The following is a 25,731-nucleotide window of genomic DNA, read 5'->3' as shown; positions in this document are numbered from 1 at the left end:
ACAAAGACCAGAACGTTGTACCCGCCTCCCCCCCCCCCGCCCCGAGAGAGAGACTTTGAAAAAAAAACGATTGGGAGTTAAATGAAAAAAAAATGAAGTATATTGTTTAACAAGGAACAGAAAACGAAAAAAGGGAGGTAAGAAAAAAAACATATATGCAAAGATTAGGGGAAATACAAAAATAAACAAAATATACAAAACCCTCAGAAATAGTTCCAAGGTCCCATGGAGCGAAGCACAGCCTCCACCTCCGAGCTGCAGGGCAGGAGCGAAGTTAGCACCCACTCCCTGCCTCTTAGCAGAGTGTGTGTGGGAAGGGGAGGGAATACAATGGTTCGCCCCCACCCGGGGTCCTCCCAGGGGCTGGAAGGTCACACCCCCATTCCAAGCCTCAAACCACAACACTAGTCTGGTGGGAGATGTCCATCCCCATGGCAGGGGGATTGGAACTAGATGATCTTTAAGGTCCTTCCACCCCAAACCATTCTATGAAAAAAACCCAACCATCCTAACAGCTTGTTTCATGCAATTAAACTTAAGAAATCATTCAGTATGCTTCATTTTCTGAGTGGTGACTACAGTCCCTACCTATTTCATCAGGTTAGAAGTTCTATCTGGAGTATTGAGTTACTACAAGAATAACAGCACAATGTAAGATTGCTTGCAAGTTTTGCAAGATCTTTTTTCTTCTTTTAAGTATAGGAGTTAGTTTTGAGTCATCTCATGGAAATACTGAACAATCCCTGTCCTTTAAGGCAGGAGACTTGGAATATATTAATCTGGCCAGAGAAGCTGAGCAACTTATTTGCATAAATGGCTGACGTTCTTCACTGTGGACTGAGCACATAGCTATTAAAGTATTTTATTAGCCCTAGGCATGTTTTGAGAAGCAAAAAGCCAGAACAGAGTCTTTGGTCCTTCTGAGAGTTAGATTGGGGTCATATCTAAGTGCTGTTCTAAAGGTGATATTTTGGAAGGATCTCGTTATTGCTGATATTAGAATAAAATAAAAAAATGTAAGGTCAGTGGCAACAAGTATAACTCCCTTGGGTCTGAAAAATTACTTCAATGGGTTTAAAATAGCCTCACTTTTGAATTGCTTTCATGTCTTTAAACACAGCTGAAGTACTAGCAAAGATAAAAGTAAAATAAATCCTGTTATTTTGACTCTACTCTGAATAGGAGTTGCTAAGGGAAGCAGTTGGAAAAGAAGCTTTAATACATTGCTATTTTGGTTGAAATTATGCTTGTCAGTGTTCTTTCTGTTAGCGTGCATTAAGAAAGTTAAGGGTTTATATAATGAGCCCGTTAAATTTGCAGTTCAAGCTGTTTCACCATACTGTGTTTTTCTTGATGCACAATGCCAGCTCCTAATGCACTGAAGTACACAAATGGTCCAGAGGCTGGTGGGGAATTGTAGAAGTACATTATTAGGGAACAACAGACTTGCAAGCTTAATCTTCTCTGAAAGCTCTGCACAGATGTCTCGTAGCCGAAGAGGCGTTGCGACTGCTCACGTCGAGCCCAGCACCAACTGCAGAGGCTTTCAGGATGAGCACGCCTGTGCTTTTTACTTGTGTGGCATACCAGAGTCTCCATATTTATTAAATGTGACAGAAGAAAATGGTGGAATTAAATAACATCCGTCTGGGATGCATTCCATCCTACAGCAACAGCATTTCATTCTTGCACCGAGTCTGTTAGGGTTACTGCAGCTGCTTTATTTTGGGGCAATTAATTGACTTTTGTGTTTGTATCTGTACAGTACAATTGAAATTGTGAGAGAAAGGTGTGTAATATCTAAAGATTTTATTTGGAAAGAGAGACAGGCCCTTCTTATGGGAAAAATGTGTGGCATCTTGTAATACTCTCTGCTTTAGAGGAATGTTGAATAACGCAGCTCAGTTATTTCCTGTCTGCAGAGCTGGACTTGAGACAAATTTTCTGGTTCAAAACACCTCAATAACACAGAAAAATCCATTCAACTCTATTATTAGGAAAAGAGAAGCAGCATTTGATCTTTCTTTAATCTTCTCATGCTCTTTTATAGCTCCAGTCTTGGCGATGCATGTGTTGTACCACAAAACACAGGTTTTCTTCCTCATCTGTGTCGGGCCGTGGCAAAGCGAGATCTTTTTGTCCTATAGTCTTCAGCAGCTTTTCCCTGCCTACTCTGCAGCGTGAAAGAGAACTGTTTGCCAAGTGTGGAAGAAACAGCTGTGCTTAAATCAAATGGAATATTTTGATGTGTCTATGGTTTACTATAATTACTTTTTCTTCAAACAAGGCTGTGCTGAGAAATGATACATTACAAGAACATATTGGTAATGGTACATAAAGAAATAAAACCAGCCTAATTTAAGAGCCCGATAAAACTGTCTGTGAACAGTTTTCAATGCTCTGTGTGCACATTCTTCAAGGAGGAAGAATCCTGTGTCGCTGTTAATCTCTTTGAAACCTTCAAGTACTTTGTTGCTGAAAGCACCGAGCTTGCCAGCTTTTGGCAGATAATTATTTTGTTCTCTTCCAAAATGAGCACATTCAATTCAGTCTTCCCATTCAGAACAAATTCTTCTTGGGCATTTTTATTTGCTCACAGTTCAATAAACACTTAGGAGCAGGTAATGTTGTGATTTGCAAGTGTTCACAGGGCAAATTGGAAGCATTTTTGAGGAGTAAGATGAGAAATGCATCAATATGTGCAATGAAGAAGACTTGCTGAGGCTTGGCATGGAGGAGGCTACTCACATGGGGAAAATTCATTGTGATCCAAAAGTAAAAATGCTTTGAAAAATCATGAGAAAAACGTTAGCTATCTACTTCCCCTTCTCTCCAGTCTATAAAATTGTTCTAAGATGAGGTCCTCAAGTGAAACAATAGTATTAAATGAAGCAACCTGAAAAGCAGAAGTGCTTCTCAGTTCTTCTCCCCCTGGAAATCTTTTCTTTTTCTTACCTGGGACAATATTTAACTAGAGTCAATATAGTTCAAATAGGGATTAATTTAGAAAGAATGCTGACACTTACTCAGGGAGAGGGCTGAGGTACATTTGAATGACTGTAAAATTTACAGCGTTCTGTCGAGACCAAGAGCCTCATAAAAGAAATAAGGAACTCCTTACACCATATGAATAGGACCCATCCTCCTTTTCTCTTGGAGCTGTGAAAGGTTTTTTCCCCACTGCTTCTTATTGTGTTACAACACTGATGCTCTGTCACTTCTATTGTGCACCCATCTCTGAACCCAGAAATTATTTCTATTCCTAGCTTAAACAAAACCAGCTGTGCACAGATGAAGAATCCCACAATAGGAGCATGTTTATTCAGTGGTGGTACTTCTAGTATGTTACAGAGGAGCTTTATGAGCTCGGGACAATCATGATGCAAAAAATGGTTTAAAAATATGCATGAACAGAAAAAATCTAACAGTGTTTTAGTGCGTTGCACCACTGTCACCATAGTAACACTGCCTTCAAACTGTGTTTGAACCCTGGTAACAAACTTAAGTATTTTAATTCTTATAAAGGGAGAACTGAGAGACTTTTTCTTTAACAGTGCAACCGTTGCATACTTTCTGCAGCTGCTGCTTATTTTCTTCCACACCCTCTCCCTGTTGGTGCCGTTCCTGTGCAGCAACCCAGCTATATTCGGAGCAGTTAAAATCATCTAAAAGGACAGTGTGGATATTTTAGCTGTTTTGGAGTTGTTCTACTCCCAGATTTACTTTAGTAGTTACTAATATTTTCTTCTGTGCTGGGTCGCCTTGCAGATCATGCCTTTTCACCAAAGCAAACTGGGTTCTGATAATAGCAAAAATTAAAGAATTCCAAATGTGGGATGAAGGCTAAAGAGTCCGTTACTTTACTGCTACCTCATGAGGGGAAAAAAAGCCAAAGAGGAGTGGAGGTAAACTAGTGACGACAAAAGAAAAGGGGGAAAAAAAATACAGCAGTTGCGTTGTATTCTCCAGCCACAGTGGTTCTAAAACAAAAATTCAACCAGTTTACTAATGGAGATAACTCCCATTTTCCTCTTACCTGTTCTACTGATCCCACATTCTTCACTATCCTTTCAAAGTGTGTCTGATTTAATACCGTCTTCTGTGTGTGTGTGTCAAGTATTGAAGAGATGAGCTTATTTACATGAATATATTCTTTAACCAGAATCAAAGCTATTGCTAGCTCTGCGTTACTGCCGAAAGTTTAAAGTTTCAGACAAATAAAATGGCCTCACTGAATTGGAAAGGCTTTGTGATGCTGGACAAAACTGTGAGCTGATAAACTGTACAGTGAAAAATCATTGTGAATATTCTGTGTACAGGGAGCTTGCGAGCTTGATTAGCTTAAGAAATAGCTTTTGAAATGTTTTTATTAGACCTTTGGGACTTGTATAGAAAACTCTCTACAGAGCTTGGTGAAACACCAATAATTAGAATGAGGTTTTTTTAACCCAACACATAGTTGTTTTGTCTTGTGGTATTTTAGAGCTAGAGGGTCTTATTTGGCTGTTACTGCTGACAAGAAGAGTGTCATGGTACATAACGAACAGCTTCTGTTTTGGAGGGAGGGAAGAAATGGGGCATTTTGTGTTTTAAAATGAATTTTACCTGGAAAGGTCTATATTAGGACCATATTAAATGGATTGTTTGGAATGCACTGTGACTTTTTTCCGCTATAATGTGGACTCCCAGAAAGCTCAATCCTGTGCAGAGCCTTGTGCCTCCAAATGCTGGCAGAGTCAATGATCTTTACCTACACGTCGCCTCAGGAATCAGGAATTAGTTGTGATGATAGTTTTTCTTCTTGTTCCATCCTTATAGGCCTATGAAAGAAGGTTTCCTACCTGTCCTCTCATCCCTATGTTTGTAGCCAGCGACACTGTAAATGAATACAAGAGTGAGGATGGAGCTATCCACGTGATCGAACGGCGCTGCAAGCTGGACATAGATGCACCACGCCTACTGAAAAAGGTGAGTAGGTTTGAAGTGCCTGTTTATACTTCTGGATGTCCTTTCACATTAATATTGCATCTTAACAGAAGCTGTCATCTTCCTCAGATTGCAGGAGTGGATTATGTCTACTTTGTCCAGAAGAATTCTTTGAACAGACGAGAAAGGACTTTGCATATAGAAGCCTACAATGAAACCTTCTCTAATAGAGTCATTATTAACGAACACTGCTCTTACACAGTGAGTAACAGGCTCTTGGTGGTGCTACAGATGGAGCTAAGTCAGGGTTTAGATTTCAGGACTTGCAAACAGAAGTTGGGTTGTTCTTGGCTTTTGCCTTTCACTGTTATAAGTGATAATTGTTGTTAGTGTTAAATGTAACACACTTGCTTGGAGAACTGAAAGAAGTGTGGCACCCTTTTGCTTGAGCATCTTCTCAGAGAGCAGAACACAACATAATTTGCTGTGTTTGACAGCTCTGTTTAGGCAAATCTGTGGTCTGTAATAGCAGTGTGGGACTCAGTGAGGCTGAGGATACCCTGACAGAACTGTTGCAGTTCCACAGAGGTGATTTGCCTTCTGCTTGGCTCAGACAAATGTTCATTGAGTCAACTCTGTTTTAACCTAATTCTTGCCACTGTTCTTGGTTTTCAGTGTAGGCATTTTCTGATAGAAAGGAGCCTAGTGACTTAGTCAATACTCATAGGTTCATAGAGCACACACGTGGAGCAGTAAAACCTCAAATCGATGTTAAAGGTCAAAGCAAAGCTAGCAAATGTAACCAATTTATTTGTATTACAGCATTCTTTTTTGTCCAAGTGATAACATATTCTGTTGTGTACAGAACCATGGGTAAAAGGTCATTGGTTATCAAACACACTTGACACTATTATCTATTTTTTAAAAATTATTTCTGCAATTATTTCCAATGCACATTTAAAAATACTTTTCCACCTGCAGTTTTCCTGTGAAAGCTCTGTTGAAACAGGGGAAATGCTATAAATGCTGTACAGAAAAGTGCATGTGGTAAATATGTACAAAAAACAATATTTCTCCTTGCCCTTTCTCTACAAGAAATTAGTAGGTAAATAGAAAACCAGAATTTTAATTCAAGAATAAATTGTTTTTAGAAGTTCATTCTTACTAAAGTTATTCTACAATTTGTGAAAGGATAGGAAGAGTCTTAAATATTATTATTATGATCTGTACTTATTTAAGCTGTGCTGTGCAAGCTGTTCTTGTGCTCCCTGTTCCCTAATATAGAAGAAGCAAATTAAGGGAAATGTTTTTTGTTGGTTTGTCTTCCGCACTTGTCTGGTTATAAAGTGTTGATGCTGTTCCCAGTCAATTTTAGCATGTTTTGATGGGCAGGGGAACCTTTAAGGTATCAAGACAATTGCATGCTCAGATATCCAGCCTTCCATGATGTTTGTGTAACTACAAATTCAGAGCCCAACCCAGAAATTCCTTAGACAAGTCTTTTTTTTAACTGAAGGGGGTTTAGAAAACAGCTTTCCGTCAGGGTATCCTCTTCAATCGTAAGATCATTTATGCTGGAAAAGGTCTTTAAGATCGAGTCCAACCATAAGTAGTAACATCTCTGTTTCAGGATGATCTCTCAGCAAACTAAGATAAGAAGCTAAGAAGAAAGTTCAGAGTGCTCTGGGATTCAGCTGTCAACTAAATGAGAAGCTTATGCTTCTTTCTGTATCATTATCATAGGAGAGACAAAGTAGAATAGTTTTCAGTCTGCAAAATGCTAAGGTACTCCGTAGGTCAATGAGGGGACAGTTTATTGCAGTGTTATCTGTGCAAACATGTCTAGACTACAGTGCCTGGCAATGCCTGTGCTGTGCTGCAGTCCTCAAGCTGGCTGGCCTTGGAATCTCAGGGTAACCTGCAGCAGCACAGAGTTCACTGTGGAGCATTCTACCTGTTCCACAGATGTGCTGCAGTCACAACTTGTGTCTAGAAGGAGATGGTGGTAACTGTACAGATGTGCTAGTCCTTTGGCTCCTGGCTGCTGCACTAGTATTTTCTCCATCCTTCCTCTTTCTTTAGCAACAAAAGTGCTGTGCTAGCCATGGGACTACAGGAGGGCTTCTCAGCTTTTCCTTCTTTAGTGTCACCTTTTCTAAAACCATGTTTTGCAAATGGGGCAAAAGACTGCAAATTCCTCTGGAATTTTTTTGGCAGTGTGAGTCTGTAAACCAAGAATCGGTCATTTCAAATCCTGTGAGGAAAAAAAGTACTAAAAAGGTTAACTAAGCTGTATGACCTCCTTTTAACTGATAGGTTCATCCTGACAATGAAGATTGGACCTGTTTTGAGCAGTCAGCCAGTCTGGATATAAAATCTTTTTTTGGTTTTGAAAGCACAGTGGAAAAGATTGCCATGAAGCAGTACACCAGCAATATTAAAAAGGTGAGTGTGCAGCCATGGCAGAGGTGCCTGGCTCCCAGTTACCAACAGACGATGTAGCTGCTGCTGAGGAACAGGCTGCTCTGCTCAAAAAGCCAGCCTGGTTACTCTTTAGCCTGGGGCAGCATCTGTCTGTAGATCTGTGTTTGCAAGTGGAATCTTGAGGGAGATCTGGCCACTGAAGTGGGTTTTCAGCCCAATCCATTATGTGTCTAAATGGGTGTTTTTAGTAGCTGAAGAAAATTTTTGTTTTTGAAGGGAAAAGAAATAATAGAATACTACCTGAAGCAACTGGAGGAAGAAGGGATAACTTTTGTTCCTCGGTGGACTCCTCCTGTTGCATGTAAATTGGAGAGCAACACCTCCCACACAAGACGACCAGTTTCACCTGCCATTAGTATACCAGACTCTGCCACAAAGGAGGGCTTGAGCAATAAGGAGATCCTCAACACCTCCAGCAGTCCTTCAGAGCCCACAGCAGGAACTCCTGATGGTATGGTGGTCTGCCTGACGCGTTTTAGTGGGGTTCTTTGTACTGCAGAGGCTCTCGGTGCTGTGCTGCTTCTCAGGGGCAGATGAAAATCTTCACCTCGGCTCTTCGTTGGGTAACATAGAATGCTAAAGTGCAGGCTTGCAAAGCAGTAAGGTGGGAAACTTGCATAGCTTTTACAGGCTGATCCTCTTGGTAACAAAGTCACATATGAGTGGAAAAACTCTTCACCTTGCTGTTCATTAGGTTGCAAATGAATGGCCTACTTCTTGCACTGAAACTCAGGGATGGGTTTAACTATAGGAATAAAGAGAGAGGAAAGGGCTGAAGCTTCCCTGGACACAGTCTTCTGTTGTCTCTTCCTCTCCCTGCTAATAAGGGAATTTGGGAAAATTCTTGCATTGGGAGATTTAGATCAAAACTTCTTTAAGTATTTCCAGAAGCACCAAGTCCTGTGGCGCTCTGGACTGACAAATCTAAATATACTGGCAAAATGCTCTTGTAAGTGTCTGGGTTTACTCCTTTCTTAGCTGCAGAAGGAGAATTAATCATCTTGGCATACTGCTAAGATGACCGTGTGCGTTGCCTTGCTCTTCTTTTCACTGATCCCGAGAAACTCCATTCAGTCCTGACTGCACAGAGCAGCGGCTCCTCTGCCTCAGCTGTCGGCTGTAAGCTCACTTGCTGCTTTGGCTGGCTCAGCTCAGGACCACTCTGATCACACATCCCTCTCCTTTCAGACAAGCTAGACGCAGACTACATCAAGCGGTATCTGGGTGACTTGACACCAATGCAGGAGAGCTGCCTCATTCGACTGAGACAGTGGCTCCAGGAGACGCACAAAGGCAAGGTAAGTTACTGCTGGTCTCTTACAGGTGTCTCAGAATGTGTGGCATGTAAGGTGGCCCTGATGAACCTCATGCCACACCTCCTGGGGCTGGCTGTTCCTGTTAAGTGGCCCTCCGTGATCAGAACCTAAATTAAGTATATACAGTGGCAGTGGCAGTAGTTCATTGTGACTCTCCAGCTGACTTTGCTACCTGAGGTGCTTAGATGATTAGTGTGGCGGCTGCTTCCCCATATGTCAATAAACCAGCACAGGGGAATAACATCAGTTTTATAAGTCTGCCTGGTTCTACAGTAACCTTGTTTTTACACTTATTTGCTTTGGCCAAACGTCATATTCTCAAATCTATGTCCCTAAGTGCAGTACTGGAAGGGAAGCAATGTGCCCAGTTAAATCACTGACAACAAGGCTGGATGTTTTCCAGTGGCTTGTGATTTGCATGAATGCTTCAGTTTCCTTTTACTGAGCAATGAAATACAATCATTTCATCCCTAGATTCATTTAAACTGAACTGACTTCAGTATGGTCACACAGGCATAAATGATTGTTAGAGTTCAGGAAATGTTTATATTCTTTTTAAGAAGGTACCTGCAGTACCTGACAGGGTACATGTTTTTGTTGCACACAAAGGCAGATTTGCTTGAATAACTTCCAGTACTGGATGCAGTGGTGCAGGACTGCACCTTTTTCAGCTTCTGGTGTGTATTTGCTCTTGTTTCAAAGCTTAAATAGAAAATTAGGTGGTGTTTTGTTTTTGTTTTTGCTTTAATAGATCCCAAAGGATGAGCACATTTTAAGATTCCTGCGTGCCCGGGACTTCAACATTGATAAAGCAAGAGAGATCCTTTGCCAGTCGCTGACGTGGCGTAAGCAGCACCAGGTGGACTATATTCTAGACACCTGGAATCCTCCTCAAGTACTCCAAGATTACTATGCAGGAGGCTGGCATCACCATGACAAAGGTATACTCTAGAGGGTGGATATTGAACTGCCTTTTTTTAATCTGAATTAAAGGTGGTAGTTGTCCCTCTGTTAACTAGAGGTGACAGGATAGAACTTCTCAGTTGTTCTGTACTAAATGCATTTAAATTGATGTTGCTGGCTCCTTAGCTGGTGGAGGCAGACTCCCAGGTCCTAATCTGTCTGACTAATGCTGACATATTTAACTCGCTAAAGAGCTCTGCTTTGCCAGTAGTTTTAAAAGAAGTTATTAATTGCATTTCTGTAGTGTTCTGAGATGCTTAGAAGGGTGTTACGCAAATGCAGAGTATTCTCTTGCAGTGATTAAAAGTTGTTTGTAAATAAGTGTATCTTTCTAATCAGCTTATATCTGATGTTGTATAAGCCTGCTGATGGCATAAATGAATACTTATTTGGCATCACAATCAGCTTAATGATGAGAAGTGGGATCTTGCAAAAACATCAAATAGAGCAGGTTTATTTAAGAAGGGAAGAAGCCTTGGCTGAATTCCCTTTGTGTGGTGAGGCATAGCCAGAGCTTGAAAGCACGGACAGCTGTGCCTGACATGCTCCCCTATCCTTCTGCTTGCTTTATCATGCACTGATCTTGTTAATACGTACACAGAAATGAAACATTTTGAAATTTGTTGCTTGAGGCAAGCTGGGCTCCTTAGATAAGGAAACAATCTCAAACTGTGAGCTATCTGTGTTCTGAATTTGTCTTTTCCCCACTGGGCACCATTGTCTCTGCTAGCCCTTCTGTACAAGCAGCGTATGAAACAGGACAGGGTGCTGACAGCAGTGCAGGCCAGGAGACAGGGAGGGCACAGCAGAATTTTAATTGCTGTAAAGCTGAAGAGCTAATGGCTCTTCCCTGCTGCTTTGGATTTGACTGACCTCAAACTAAGAAAGTGGAGAACAAGAATGTGCCTGTAAAGATTCTAGGGAAAAAGACCTGTGAAGAAGTTCCCCCTTTCTGCCAGTTCCTTGTCCTTACTTTGCAAAGACTTCTTCTGTCAATAGCACATAACTGGGTCCTGCCAGTGAGCAAAAAGGTACAGAACTCATCAAAGAATTGTTGAATGTTTTCCTGAGTAGTTCTTCAGTCTTCAGTGGTGAACTTACGCTCCCCTCCCTTCCTCTCCAGTTCCTTTGATCTCTTTTGCAGCCTGCCCACAAGTAGAGCCTGGGTTTGTCAATAATGGAAACAGACTTTCAGAAGTGAGCAATTCTCTGTAATTTAAAATTTTACAGTGGTAGGCTCTTTTTTTAAATCCTCTTTTCTGGCATTGCTTCTTTCCTCCTACATATGTTAAATGTGCCACACTTCAGCTAGCTGAATTCTGTATAGCCTTTAGTGCTAAAGCAAAGGCAGCAGTGATTAGGGAGTGCATTGTCTAGAATGAGCCATTAGTGCAAAAGAGTAAGTAATGATTTTGGCTTGCAACTGGCGCAGCTCTCTGTATATCTGAGTGGCTTTTACTTTGGCAGGAACATTTCGATCAAATGTGGTTTTTTAAATCACAGAGCTCTAATGGAATATAAAATACAAGGTGATAATACATCTCTGTTAGCTGAGGCTTTCCTTCATGTGTCATTCGGGTGGACTGAGGTTAGTGAGCTGTTAGTTTAGGTTTGGATGCATGTGCATATGGGAGACCTGCTATGAAGCTTAACAGCACTTTTTGTTTGGTGTTTCAAAAGATAAACAGTCCACTCCAAGATGAGTGCTGATGTTAAAATAACATTTTCTTTTAGATCACCTGATAAAATACAAAATGCTGTGAACTTTCATGGGAGTGGTGTCTTTGCTAAATAAATAGCCTTGACTCTGCAGTTTTGATGGGTTTTGGTTTGTTCTGTTTTTTAATAGTGTATCTTGACAGTTTCTTTCATTGTCATTATCAACTTAATGATAATTTGATACTTCTTTTTGCAGTTGGAGGGAAGTGAAGCTAAGCAGACAACAGGACTTCAGGGAGATTTTTATGGAGAAAGCTTTTTTTAAAAAAAAAATTATGTCCTAGCCTATTCAGTTTTATAAGTGGATGATTATTTAGCTTGTGTACTAAAATAGATGGAGCAAAGCTTAAAAAACAAATCAAAGATTTGGGAGGAGTATGGATGTTGTTTTAGACAACTGGCTTCTATGATGAAGAGCTAGGAATGCATGAATGTAGATTCTCAGATTGAGCCAATGCAGTTGTTGAAGCCTTTGTATCCTGGGCAGTATCAGGGTGCCCCAGTGGCAGGGGGATGACCGTGAAGAGACAAGGCTTTGCATGCAGAGGGTCCATCTGAAGCTGATCTCTGGAGCAGAGGCTGTTCTCACGAGGCTTCACCTGCCTCAGTGAGGCTGTGTGCCAGTTCACATAGTATGTGGTGACATAGCTGAGAGGTGTGACTTCAGCAAACACTGCAGAAAGCAAGGCTCTGAGTTAACACTTGGTTTCATTAATTCCCAAAACTCAGTGTAGCCACTGTTCAAAAAACGTTGCTCTAAGCTGTCCAGAGCAGTGTTAGGTCGTGTGTGATAGAAGGCTCACAGCCTTCCTTGCCACTCTTCAGTTACAGTAATGGACTCAAGTTTTTCCTCTATCTTATCTGTCCTGGCCACTAATTATAATCCTATGTCTTTAATTGTGTGTACCAAGATCTTATGTGTACCGAAGTACTTGTTGAGGTCCTTTGGACTTTCCTTGCAGATAAAGGAGCTATTTTTGCATCAACATCTCCATTAAACCTTTGCAGCTCACTTAGAGGCAATCTATCAGTGTCACTGGACAGGGCAAAGTTTCTCTTGCCATCTGCTCCAGGTTCTCCCTCTTCCAGCTGTACAAATTTGAACTGACTGTGGCTTGTTTCCAGCTGGATTTTTAGCATAAAACTAACTGAAATGGTCCATTGCTGTAACACTAAAGGTTATGTTGGCACGTTTGTTCTGGTTACTCAGATGGGCGCCCGCTGTATGTGCTGAGGCTGGGCCAGATGGACACCAAAGGCTTAGTGAGAGCTCTCGGGGAGGAGGCCTTGCTTCGATACGTGAGTATTTGTGGAGCCAGCGTGTCGATAACAATGTGATATTTTCATTTAGAAATTTCCTCTTCTGCCAGAACATTCATCACTCTGGGTGTTTTGATGTACTCTCTGGCTGGCTGTTTTTGGTTTGAATACATCTGAAAGTTCCTGGTAGCCAATCTTGTGCATTCTTTCCAACTGCAAACTGATGGAGGAAAGGCGTAGTTCTTGGCAGCTCCTGCAGTTCTTGGTTAGCATTTTCACAGATTCTTCTGCAGTTTGTGCACTATAAGCTTAGAGTCTCTGCGTTTGTACGGAGAGAAAATGCCAAATTTTGTCAGCTCTGTATTCCAAGGGCGAGAATAATTCATTTTTAAAGAAAAGGTGCTTGTCTGTAATTCTGCCTGCTCTAATGGTATCACTCAGACTGTTACTCTGGATCTGCTGAGTTTCCAAGCAGGAAGCTGGCAGAGTTCCAGGTTTGCAGTAATGTTTTTTGACTCCTGGTAATGACAGTCATGGCCATAGTAACCACTAGAACCAGGGGCTGAATTTTACATTTCTGGTGGCATTTCCAGTCGCATAGTAAATTTTGTTTGCCCTAGTTCTGTTTCAAGGTTACTTTCTTTAACTTAAAAAGGAGCTTCAATTCATCAGTAAATAGGAAATCGGTGCTTAAATGGGCAGAAGCATAGAGAGGCTCCTTGTCTATATCACTGCTGGGTATTCATTTTCCCAAGGATCTTGTTTACATTTTACTGCTTTTGTGGAAAGTCATGTTTATTTTTCAACAAGATCAACCAGTGGGGTAAATGTAGTGATTTATTTTTTATTCTCGGGGAGAGAGCAGGAAGTTTTTGCTCATTTGAGCTTTTAGTCTTAATTAGTCTTTGGATATAAACTTTTTTTTTTTTTTCTGTAACCTGTGTACTGAGTTTAAGACTGTCATCTCCAAACGTTTTCTCTACAGGTTCTTTCAATAAATGAAGAAGGACTGAGGCGATGTGAGGAGAATACAAAAGTATTTGGCAGGCCAATAAGGTAAAATACAACCAGTGTTTACAGTCTGCTCTTTGGGAATTACCTGGTTTCATGGTGTGCGTGGCAGAATGTCAGGCAATGGGACACTGCTGAGCAAAGGTTACTGAAATGGAACAAGTGAAGGCCAGGCTTGTCTCACATGCAGATACAAGCACAGTTGCAGTTAACTGGGAGCCTTCCCAGTTGCTTCTGGAGAGAATCTGCAGGGTCAGGCCTGAGGGAACATGCCACCTGCTCCAGCAGTCTTGGTGTCATGCTCATAGTGTTTCTACACAGAGGGTGTTACACTTTTACTCTTCTGCTTTTGGATGTCTGCAAAGCAATGCAGCCAAACCCCAGTTTCTGTTTCTGAGGGATTTTGTAGCCAGATATTGGTACAGGCTGCCAAAAATATCAGGCCATGATATGATGGATAATCTTTCCAGTAGTTTCAGGTATTGTTTTCATGTAGTTTGTTTGTCTACAGTGCATGCCAAGGCTCATTAACACTCAGTTCTTGTTTGCATTTTCCATTTGTTACATGGAGTTACTCAGCTCTTGATCCAAGGTAAGGTCATGAGGCTCCTGTGAAACCTGGGGTCTAGTTTTCCAAGTGCTGGTGTGATGGCACATGAAATTCAGTGGCAAGTGGCTTGCTTTCCCATCTTTAAGTCATTTACATTTATTGTAGGGGTCACTCATGAAAGTGTTAACTGGAAGATGGATTTAAGGGGTGTGGAAAGACTTCATGACTGGCCCTGAAAAGAAACAGTGTTTCTTGGAGTCCTCTATTTCTGCCTTCTTCCCTTAATCTGTGAAGGTTCAGGGTTGCCTGGCATGTTCTGCTTATCTTCTCCCTGTTGAGGAACTTGCTGTCCTAGCTCTCAGCAGGAGGTCAGATCCCAGAGATGGGTTTAATATGTGTAACCGTGAAATTGTGCTGCCTACTGGATCTTTGTTTATAGGAGTAATCTTAAAGGACTGCATATTAAACATTTAAAATGAAACAAAGAAGTGTTTACCATTTCACAGAAGCCTTATGCATAATTTAATAGACGTTAGCTGGTGCAGCACAGCTGTAAATCTTGAATTCATGCCCAGGGCGAGACCTGAACTTGGAAAGTACCTAAAGCATATGCTGACACTCAGTACTTGGTATTAAGAACATATCCCTTCCTCTAGGAAAAGCTTCCCTCCCTGAGATCTGACAGCATGATTAGCTTTGACGTGTAACAGCCCTGTTACTGCACTGTGCTAGTAGGAAATCTGCACCATGAGTGTTAAATTGCCTGGCTGCTGAATTGATTTTCCAGTAAAAGCAACAGTTTAACATTTGGGCTGGATGTTGACAGGATCTTTTTTGGCTTCTTATTAACCTTTACCTGGAGTCTGAAAGGAGTAGGGGAGAATACACGTGGTGTGCAAAATGGTCGTAGCACATACTCGGTGACTGTGCTTGGCACATTCTTAAAGACACTTCTTTCCCAAGGACCTGAAACTCCAGAGTCTACAGGTAGCACAAAGCAAACAAGACCAGAAGAAAACAAAGATGCAGAAGAAACTAAAGCATGCAGTGGCCTTCACATATTTCAGTGGATTGGACACTTGCATAAGAAAGGAGAATTTTGATGCTATTGAGATTTCTATTTTTTTGTCTTTCTGAATTTTAGCTCTTGGACCTGTCTGGTAGATCTGGAAGGCTTGAACATGCGGCACTTATGGAGACCTGGTGTCAAAGCATTGCTAAGAATCATTGAGGTGGTCGAAGCTAATTACCCTGAGACTTTGGGTCGTCTTCTTATCCTAAGAGCACCTCGAGTATTCCCTGTTCTTTGGACACTGGTATGTTTGTAATTCAGGGTATTCCTCAGCTCTCTCACTACACACTCGTAGATTATAAAAGCACTTTAGAGGTCAGGCTATCTAAGCAGGAAATGTTACCATTTGGAAACATCTCTTTATTAGGATTCCTGGAATGGGTTAAAAAACAGTACCTAAGTCAATTTAGCTTTTTTGTGGTGTGAACTTTGCATAACAAGGCTGGTAACGCTTAATACAATCAAACTGATTCCTAGAAAATTGACTCAAGAAAAATGTGGAAGCCTGATCTGTTCTGTTTTTCTCTGTTTGTAGGTTAGTCCATTCATTGATGACAACACTAGAAAGAAATTTCTTATTTATGCTGGAAATGACTACCAGGGTCCTGGGGGACTGCTGGATTACATCGATAAAGAAATTATCCCTGATTTTCTTGGAGGAGAGTGCATGGTATGAATATAAATTAGTGCATACAGCAAGTTATTTGTGAGGGTTTTATTTTTCCACTCCTAAACAAAGAAGCCTAGAAAGCACGGAAGGATTTCTAGTGTAGTTGGGAGGTGAGGGTTGTGATGCAGGATTCCAGGCTTACTGTTTTCTTGTGTATCCACTTTAAAAAGAGAAGTACAACGCTTCTCTGCAACGAATATCAGATAACTTCTCAAAATAGCCAAGCAGGGTTAAAAGCCATCGTCTGTTACCTGTCAGGTTCAAGCAGATGTGGTAGCAGAGCACTGAGCAAGAGCTGTCACTGTCAGCTAGTCAGCAGAGTCTGTGACACCTAAAATCTGATGGCACGAGGAGCCCGAGGAAACACGTGGCAGTTCTGCTAGCAGGGTGTAACAGACAGCCAGGTCCCCGCACGCAGGCAGCACGCTGACCCACAACGAACAAAACACTGCTCTGCTGCAGGATGCTGTCACTTCTCAGGCCCCTGGCACGTGCCTTAATAGCTGCTGCCTGCCTAGACTGTGGGTGTCAATTGAATCTGGCATTTTAACATCTCCGTGGTGCTGTAAGGTTTGTTTTCTCTGTAATGTTTTTGACAGCATGGGCTCACCGGTGTGACTCTGGTGTGGGAGTGCAACTTGGGCATTTTCTGGAGCCTTTGCCTTTTTTTTTTTTTTCCTGAACTCAGCTGCGTTAAAATATAATTTCAGGCTTGCTTTTTAAGCAAGCCTGAACACTTTCTAGATTGATTTCTATGCCATTCTTGTAAATTCATCTAGATCTGTTCAAACACAGTCCCAAATTGTAATGAAGTACTGTTAGATGTGCTGGAGTAGAGCATGTGCTCATCTTCAGTGGGCTGCTTTTTGCTGCAGCAGTAGCTTTCAGCAGAGGGAGTTTGTACTATCTAATTTGGAGCTCAAGAAGCTGGCAAAACCTGCTGCTTAAGTAAGCAAAAGCGAATGTTACCAGAAAGCAAATTGCTGCAATACTTCCTGCTGGTCACACAATGGTACAAGTCTTCTTGTCTCCTTTACTTCTGGATATTTGAACCAAAATGAAGTCTCAAAGATCCTTTCAGTTCTCTGTTGTAATTCAGTTATCAAACACTGCTACTGCCCCAAACACTTCTGTGGAACCCACTCCTTATCAAGCAGTTGTTGAATTTCAGTGCTAGAGGCTTTTTAAAAGAGAAGTTTGCTTCGGGAAGTTGTGTAATCAGTCCCAGTACTGACCTGTCAAGACTGCTGTAACTTGAAAACTCTTACCTTCCTGACTGCAATATCCTTTTACTTGTCTGGAAACTTACTGTTTCTCCTCAACATCCTCTTCTTAAATTTAGCTACCCCAGTTCTTTCAGGTCTCTGTAGACTATATTGAATTGCTGTTGGCACTTTCCTCGGGGTTCTTAGGTGGCTCAGGTCCTTCTCCAGCGTAGGGCAGTATGAGTGATATGCAGAGTCATTTTCTGTGGTGCTCACTGCTGTGTGTATACAAGATCTGTTCCTCTGGTGCCTAATTCTGCAAACTCACCTAAACCAGATCAGTGTAAAATAAATGTATGTATGTATGAGGTACAAGCTATAAAACTACCTTCAAACTCTGTTCATATCTCACGCTTCAGAGTCCTTGGTGAGGGTTTGTTTCTGCAGCTGGCAGGCAGAGTGTGACAGGGTGTGGGTGTGCAGAGGGGACACTTTTTAATGGCTGTTTATGCTTTTAGTGTGAAGTACCAGAGGGTGGGCTGGTCCCCAAATCCCTCTACCGGACAGCAGAAGAGTTGGAAAATGAAGACATAAAGCTTTGGACTGAAACAATCTACCAATCTGCAAGTGTCTTCAAAGGAGCTCCACATGAGGTATGGCTGCAGCCTACCCTTCTTTTCTTTCCTCTCAGCCCTGGAATCTCTGGATTCTGTCTCTTGGACTGAAAATGGTTTAGAACATGATGATTTAGTTGCCATGCTTCCTACTATTCTGTAGTTCAGGTGCACAGTGATGGTTTAGTAGCTGAAGTGTGACCATTCCTGGTGTCACTTTGTTGCCATTTAGAGACTATCACTGTTTTTCATTCTATTCAAAGCCATATTCTTCTAAGCAGAGGCAAACAATATTCTCAGAAGCTACTTGAAAGCTTCTGAAAATCATGTATCAAGATAAAGACATTCCGTCAGGAGACAATTTGTATCTGCAATGTCTTTTTAATTCTCAAAACTAAGCCCAGCAACAAAAAGCTCTGTTCCTTTTCATCTTTTCTGGTAGGGGTTTGTCTTTACTGAGCAAATTGCTATTGTCTAATAGGACATTTCTGTCTCAGGTTCTCATTCAGATCGTGGATGCCTCATCTGTGATCACGTGGGATTTTGATGTGTGCAAGGGCGACATTGTTTTTAACATCTTCCATTCCAAAAGAGCCCCACAGCCTCCTAAGAAGGACTCTCTGGGAGCTCACAGTATTACATCTCCTGGTGGGAACAATGTCCAGTTGATAGACAAAGTCTGGCAGCTGGGACGCGACTACAGCATGGTGGAGTCTCCCCTCATCTGCAAAGAAGGGGAGAGCGTGCAGGTAAGGTCGCCGAGCCCCCCTGTGGGAGCAGCTGGAGGCTACCTCCAAAACGCCGTGTTCCAGCTCACATCATTATTGATGACTGAGTGGAGACTCAGCTCAGACTGGCTGCTTGCTGCTGGCCCATTTCCCGCCGCAGGGCATGGGGATGGTATTTGCCTGGGCTCTGCTGTCAGGGGAGGTTGTGTCAGTGCAAGAGTGGCAGAGGTTGATCAGCAAGGAGTAGAGGGAAGCCACCTAGAAGAAGTGTGCATCCAGAACGTAGCAGGACATGCTTTGGGCTGCAATTTTGACCGTTATTTTCTGAAATAAACAGTCTGTGTTCGAAAAGTATCATGGTGTTCTTACCTCAGTAAGGACAGAAGTCTGGAAATTAAGACTTGAGCCTCTGTTTGTCCCTCTAACAGGCACCTTAAGGAGGTCCCTGTGGAAGAGCTTTATGAAGTTTTTTTTTAAATGACATTTGCAACCTATTCTTTAATTACCAAGTTTGATATTACATGCCATGTGTTTACAGTCACATTTTACCAGTGCTGTTCCTTTTGACTTGAAATTGTTGAGCAGCCTTTGAAAAGTGAGCTCCTGAAGTCATCTACTTGGGAGTGTTGAACTGGAAATATGGGCAGTGACCTCTTGAACTGCACTTTCCCTGTGTGAGGCAGGAGCCTTGACTGCTCTTTTCAGTGTCCCAAAGGACAACTCCTAATGAAAACAAATGGCAAAAAATGGGTATTCTTTTAAACAAGAACTTTGTCTTTTCAGTATATTTAAATCCTAACCCCTTGATGCTGTCAAAAAGCAGGAGGATCTGCTGGTGTTCTGTCATAGCTTTTATTAGCATGCTGTGTGGGGAGATCTGACCAGCACTGCCAGTTGTCTGAGGAGCTGAAATATTGGCATTGGAGAAAAAAATTATGGGCATGTAGGCAGCTTTTCTAAGCTTGGGAAAGAACTTTCAAGCCTAAAAATCTTTGTGTGAACAAAGTTAATTTTTAATTTTTGCTGTGGCTGGTTCCAGGGATCACATGTGACCAGGTGGCCTGGCTTCTATATTCTCCAGTGGAAATTTCATAGCATGCCTGCCTGTGCTACAACCAACCTGCCTCGTGTGGATGATGTATTAGCATCTCTACAGGTCTCCTCTCACAAATGTAAAGTGATGTACTATACAGAAGTAATAGGATCTGAAGATTTCAGGTATGTCTGGCCAAGGTTCGTGAAGGTCAGTCAATATCAAACCTTTCAGATGATCAAGCCAGTGTCAAGTTCATTTAAATAAAAGTAAATTGTGAGGACCTGCATTTTCTTAGACCTCAGAAAAAAAATTCAAACCAAACTAAAAAATTTAACCAGTACTAGCACTGGGAGCAACTAACATATGAAAGGGGTACGTTGAAATCATCACTGGCCACCTTGCTGTGCTTTGAAAGTATCGTTGGGCTTGGCATGTTTTCATGTAGAAATGGGTGTGACCCAAAACGGAATTGAGTCCATCAGTTGCCTGCCAGTTGATACATTTCATAGAATCATAGAATGATTTGGGTTGGAAAGGGTCTTAAATAGCATCTCCTTGTCTGAAACTAGTTCTCAGTCTATTTGAACAGCATCTGGTCTTCACAAGAAGGTGTTTGGTGTCCCAATTATCTTATGCGGGGAGGCAGAAAAGCTTTTGAGAATCTGCACCAGAACCATTACTTGCTTTTTATTCACTTTGCAAACAAATGCAATCTAGATGCATAGCAGAAACCAAAATCTTTGTATGTTCTGAAGCTCAAAACTGCTTTGGTTTTGATTGCAGGGGATCTATGACCAGCCTTGAATCAAGCCACAGCGGATTCTCCCAGCTCAGTGCTGCCACCACCTCTTCTAGCCAGTCCCATTCCAGCTCCATGATTTCCAGGTAGTGCCACAGCGGCTGAAAAGCAAACGGCTGAGATGGCTGGACCCTCGCCCGTGGCAGCTGACTGCAATACAGCATATTCAACTGGCAATTGTGCAAAAAAACCCCACCCCACAAAAGCCTTTTATAGATAGTGATGTAGCTGTTTGAATTTTAAACTTAGTGGTTTTGGTCCTCGTTAGATCCAACAGCTTGTCTCTTAACTTTTAACCCTTTTTCCTAACTCAGCCATAAATATTTTTGCAAGTGTGCTTGCACAAATCCTAACTCTGAACACAAGGGCTCTCACTGAAAGGAAAGATAACCAGTGCATCAGATACAAATAATTTTTTAACTCTGTAAATGTTAAGAAGCAAAAAAAGAGGAAAACCCTACCAAAAATGCTCCGTAGTGCATTAGAGATCAACTGCAAGTCTCCTGTCAGGACATTCCTTGCCATCTTAAGAAGTCCCCTGTGATCCTCCAGTGCTGCAAACTGTTCTCCCATTGCCACTCAGTGATGTCCGAGACAAAGAAAAGCAGTTGCTGGATACTTGACTTTGTGAGTCCACTTTTTTCAAAGCATGCCCACAGAGCTGTGGCCAGGCTGTAAACACTACTACCTTTTGTACAAGCACATTTTTGGGGAATTTGAGCTCTGGGTCCTGATGGGTTAAAGCAATTCATTCTTTCCTTGGATTTGTGCCCGAAGCACTGCGGCGAGGCGGAGAGCAGGCTCTCCCTCACTGTGTCACGCTGGGCAGACCCAGAACTGGGTGGAGGGTTTGTTCCCAGCTCTGTGCTGGAGCTCCAGTCCTCTTCCTTACTACACTCCATGTGAACTGATTTTGCTGAGACTCTGTTCTTGTGGGGAATTTCTTCAGAGCTTAAGCTTGCTTCTTAAGTCGGTCTAGAGGAGGTCTGGCTTACATCCTTCCTGTGCATTTCACAGTCCCTCTTGCCTCTTGTCCTTCCCTGTGTGTGGGGAACACTTCAGTTCTGAGCAGCAGGATCTTTAAGCCAGGCAGGGAGCCTGGGGACCCCAGCTCTGAGGGCTGCAGAAGTCACTGAGCTGTGCTGCTTGACCGTATTGGCTATTGCTACAGCCAGCGGTGAGCTGCCCTGTTGGATTTCATCCCTACTCCTCCCTGGCCCAAGCAATCCTATTTGAACTCTTCCTGTTAAATCTGTTCAGATATTCTTCCACTTCGAAGCCCTCTCTCCTGCACACAGCAAAAGGCACAAAATACTGAAGTGCTGGCAGCAGACAGCTACAGACCATACCTGGCAGCAGAGCAGAGAAGATTTCGCTCTGAAATGCAGCAGGATTTGCATAGTTAGACCCTGCCTGGTCTTTCCTCACCCTCTCGCCACGGAAGTATCCATCCAGGCCAAAAGGAGCCGCTGTGCTGGCTGCAGTCCCTCCTGGCAAGCTGGATAGGCTCTGTGAGGTCTTGGGGAGGCAGCTCCACTGTGGGCAAGTGGGAGAGGAGCTTGTGGAGGTCTTGGCCTTTCAGAGCAGAACTCGTCTAAGATACTGAGTGCTCTGCCTGAGAAAAGCGGATTCTGAACTCAGTATCAATCTTTTTTATGACTGCAAAGCTTCTGAGAAGTGGGTTCCTGTAACTTCTAAGAGCACCTCCTCCTGCAGCCCAGTTCTGGCTGGGGAATGTGGCAGACAGAGCTGACAAGTATTTTAGTAACAGATCTGGAGGTGCTGAGAGGCCAGTCTCCTTAAACTGCATTAAACTGGTCTATTTGATCTTTTTTGGACTTGGAAATTGAAGATGGAGGTTAGATTGCCACTTAGGCTGCCACAGTGTGTGCTGTTGTGTGAGACAGGCCAGCACTGTGGTGTCAGGCAGCTCCCCACCCAGAGGTGGGTTCATTCTTGATGTTCAGGAACCAATTTTCCCAGGCACAGGGGAGCTGGCGTGGCAGGAGGCACAGTGAGGATAACTTAGTGACACTCGTGGCTCTTCCCAGGCTGCAAGGGTTGAAGATGGTCCCCTCTCTTTCTCTCTCTTTTCTCTCAGATGGCGATTTTGCTGACAACTGTAAAGAAACTGCTTCATTCGACACTCCACATCTATCCAGAGGTGTCTGGCTTTGTAGACCTTTTTGAGTTGCAGTCACTTTTCAAGTCTGAAGATCTATATTTTATTTTTCACTTGAGCTGGCTCAAAAGTGGCACTTTGGGTTTTTCCTGCTGTTAATCTTAACACATCTTTTAGAGCTCAAAGCACATGACAGCACAAGCAGCTGAGGAGATACAATTCCAGAAAAACAATAGTTAATCCTCCTCTAAGCAAAGTGCTGTGGCAGTATGACTTGATCACTGCAGTCTGACTAATTTCACATACCCTGGCCTTTCTTTGTGTGGTATTACTGCTCTTCCTCTTTTCTTGGCCAATGACTCTTCTGTTGGCTTTTTTTCCTGTTACCAGTGTCCTCCTGCACTTCCCTGTCTGTACTCATAAACTGCATATCAAATTCTGTAAATGTTTTGTATACATAATACCTCATTCTTGGTAATAAATTACAGATAGTCTTTAAAAGATTTTTTTATCGTTATCAATAAATGTGGACTGTTTGGGAAAAAAAGGGTCAGCCTCTTTATTGCACTCATCTGATGCAGGACCCCCAGGTTATTTCCAGCACTGAACTCAGTTCTGCTGGAGCTGCTCTGGGCAGTGATGTTGATGGATGCAGGAGGTGCCTCATCTCTCTGCTACTGTGAAGAAGTTCCAGCAAGGCAGCTGCCCTGAGGGAGCAGAAGCCTGAGCAGGTACAAGGCATGAGGAAATGTGGGGTTAGAAGGAAAACAGCCTCTGCTGGCCATGTCCCTGTCACATAGCAAAATCTGTCTTCCCCACAGTACAGCTACGCAGAGTGTTTAATTGTCTGTGAATACACAAAAGGAACAACTACTGTGCTGAAAAACTCTTCAGGTAGCCCTAAAAAGAAAACAGCTGTTTTTATGGATTATATGATGACTTTATACTCGTTTATCACAGCTTGAAAGGGAGCTTCACCCCAGCAGCATCCCTTGTGGAGTGTATTTATCATGTGTATGATCTAAAAGGCTCGTGCTGGCAAGCTTGGCACAACCAGGGCACAGATGAATGGCTCTTGTTTGCCCCTGTGCCGGCTGAAATTCATCTGGCCACCTCAGCTAGCAAGTGAACTAATGATTTTCTTCTCCCACCTGCTTTTTTCATTTTACTCAGCAGACCTGCCAGAGGCTTTCTGCTGGAATAAATGGCTGACTGTATCCCTAGGCTGAGCACAGACTGTTCTGGGAGAACCGGAGCCAGAAAACTGCCATGAAATCCTGCTCTTCCCAGTCACGTGGAGCTCCACAGGTCTGGGGTGCTGGGTGGGAGCTGCTCTGCTCCTTGGGGTTCAGGGGGGCCGTGGGGAGAGGGATGGCTCTGAAGGTGACCGCTCAGCTGCACTGCTCCAGGTTTTACTTGGGTGGGTGCACCTCCTGTGAGGGTTGAGGTTTCTGAGCTGGAATTTAACACGAGAAGGGTAGGACCATTTTCTTTCATTCAAGACTAGACATGCTGCTCTGCAGAGGTGCCCGTGTAGGGGTTCAATCCTGCCCACTCCTAGGGTGAGCAAGGCATGCAGGATGGAGGAGATGGGTCCTCAGCTGCCCCCGCCACTGACGCCTGCCTGACTGGGAGGCTCAGACAATCACATTTGGGGAATTAAGGTGATTTTTTGTTTTAATTAGTACAAGTAGACAAAGCTTTAGCTATTTTTAAACCGGGAGCCACTAAATGTCAGGCTGTGGTTTTTCTGACCCCTGGAGCTGGAGCAGTGGCTGAGACATCCATTTACCATTGGTCCTTCAGACTTCATTCAAGCTGTAAAGTTTCTAAAATGAGAATCTTTAACGATGGCCACAGAGGTCTGTCAGCAAGACCAGATGGCTGCCTGACCTACTTCCAGTTCTAACATGTGGCCAATATTTTTATGCCAGCACATAATTATAATGGAGGAGCTTACTGCTGCTCAGGACGTTACTAAATACAAAAGCCCTTGGAAAGAAGTCATACAAGAACGTGGCTTTGGCTGTGGGCTGTGCTGTCCCAGGGAGCTGGTGGCATTGCCTTTCCTGGCTTGTGCTGCCTGCTTGTTCTCCTGAAATGACCAAACCAGCAGCCTCAGACCTTATCTGAACTGAGCAGATGATAATGGTGCAGGCCAGGGCTGCTCTGCCATGCAGCTCCTCCTGGAAGGGCATTTATTTGGTTGAACTGTGTATTTTGGGGTTTTTGGGTTTGTTTGGTTTTTTTTTGAGATGAAGCAAAATCCCTGGAAGGAATTTCAGCTGCCCTTTTCCACCCACCTCTTCTGCAAGCCCTTGCTGCTCCCAGCAGAGCCAAGGGCTCCATTCTCCAGGAGAGAGACCCCAGTGTCCTTTCTCATTTCCAAATCAAGCCTATAAATTCCTGGTGAGCTAAGGGGAAGGGTCCTGGCTGGATTTGGATGAGATATTAGGAAGAAATTCTTCACAGTGAGGGTGGTGAGACACTGGAAGAGGTTGCCCAGAGAAGCTGTGGATGCCCCATCCCTGGAAGTCTTCAAGGTCAGGCTGGACGGGCTTTGAGCAACCTGCTCTAGTGGGAGGTGTCCCTGCCCATGGCAGGGGGCTGGAAGTAGATGACCTTTGAGGTCCCTTCCGACCCAAACCCATCTATGATCCTGTGATTTTATTGCCTCCCCTACAAGCACTGCAGAATTTGTCCCAGCTCGTGCTGCAAGCCGTGGTCCCACAGGTGGCAGTGGGAGCTGCAGGCCTGAGGGGATCCCTGTTTTGTGGCTGGTGCCAGCTCGATTCAGCCCTGTCCCATGTGCACGTGGGGGCTGCAGAAACGGGCAAACAGTGGCCTGCTGCATGGTCGACAAGAGTCCTCCTGGACACTGCCCTGGTGCCAGTGTCCATCCCTGGCGAGGGGCAGAGCTGAGTCTACCCCAAACCTCTTCCTGGCTTAACAGAAGAACAAATTAATCTCAGGCTTTTCTTGGTGCAGCCCGAGGGGTGTCCTGGCTCTCAAACCCCACCCAGCAGGTCGGGCTTGGGGTGCTGCTGGGACCCAGTGCTGCCCCACACTCGGGGAACGTCTTTTAAAGCGTTTAAAAAAAAAGGCAATGCCGACGCTGAGCCGGTGCCTGGGGGAGCCCAGCTTTGCACGGAGCCTCTGGACCCCCAAACATCCCCCCCGGCACCGCTGGCACGGCCGGAGGGGGGTTAAGGCACAAGCGTGGGGCACAAACCCCAGGGGCGGGGGGAGAGACCCG

At 43.4% G+C, this 25,731-nt stretch overlaps 1 protein-coding gene across 1 annotated transcript in view; it reads left to right on the top strand.

Annotated features, from left to right (window-relative positions):
• Positions 1-21,016, top strand: part of SEC14L1 (SEC14-like 1 (S. cerevisiae)) — a 40,144-nt gene extending 19,128 nt beyond the window's left edge. The window contains exons 2-15 of the mRNA XM_008946932.1: positions 4,819-4,968; positions 5,056-5,187; positions 7,243-7,371; positions 7,627-7,861; positions 8,599-8,708; positions 9,478-9,667; positions 12,619-12,707; positions 13,654-13,724; positions 15,374-15,545; positions 15,837-15,971; positions 17,695-17,829; positions 18,288-18,539; positions 19,558-19,736; positions 20,338-21,016. Of these exons, the coding sequence (XP_008945180.1) occupies positions 4,819-4,968; positions 5,056-5,187; positions 7,243-7,371; positions 7,627-7,861; positions 8,599-8,708; positions 9,478-9,667; positions 12,619-12,707; positions 13,654-13,724; positions 15,374-15,545; positions 15,837-15,971; positions 17,695-17,829; positions 18,288-18,539; positions 19,558-19,736; positions 20,338-20,443 (2,085 nt within the window). The 3' untranslated portion in view covers positions 20,444-21,016. The remainder of the gene's footprint in view (positions 1-4,818; positions 4,969-5,055; positions 5,188-7,242; positions 7,372-7,626; positions 7,862-8,598; positions 8,709-9,477; positions 9,668-12,618; positions 12,708-13,653; positions 13,725-15,373; positions 15,546-15,836; positions 15,972-17,694; positions 17,830-18,287; positions 18,540-19,557; positions 19,737-20,337) is intronic.
• Positions 21,017-25,731: the final 4,715 nt, after the last annotated feature.

Source organism: Merops nubicus, unplaced genomic scaffold (genome assembly GCF_000691845.1).
Source record: "Merops nubicus isolate BGI_N331 unplaced genomic scaffold, ASM69184v1 scaffold20319, whole genome shotgun sequence".
Classification (NCBI taxonomy): Eukaryota; Metazoa; Chordata; class Aves; order Coraciiformes; family Meropidae; genus Merops; species Merops nubicus.
The sequence above is the reverse complement of the archived record's forward strand: the minus strand, read 5'-3'. Positions and strand labels throughout refer to the sequence as shown.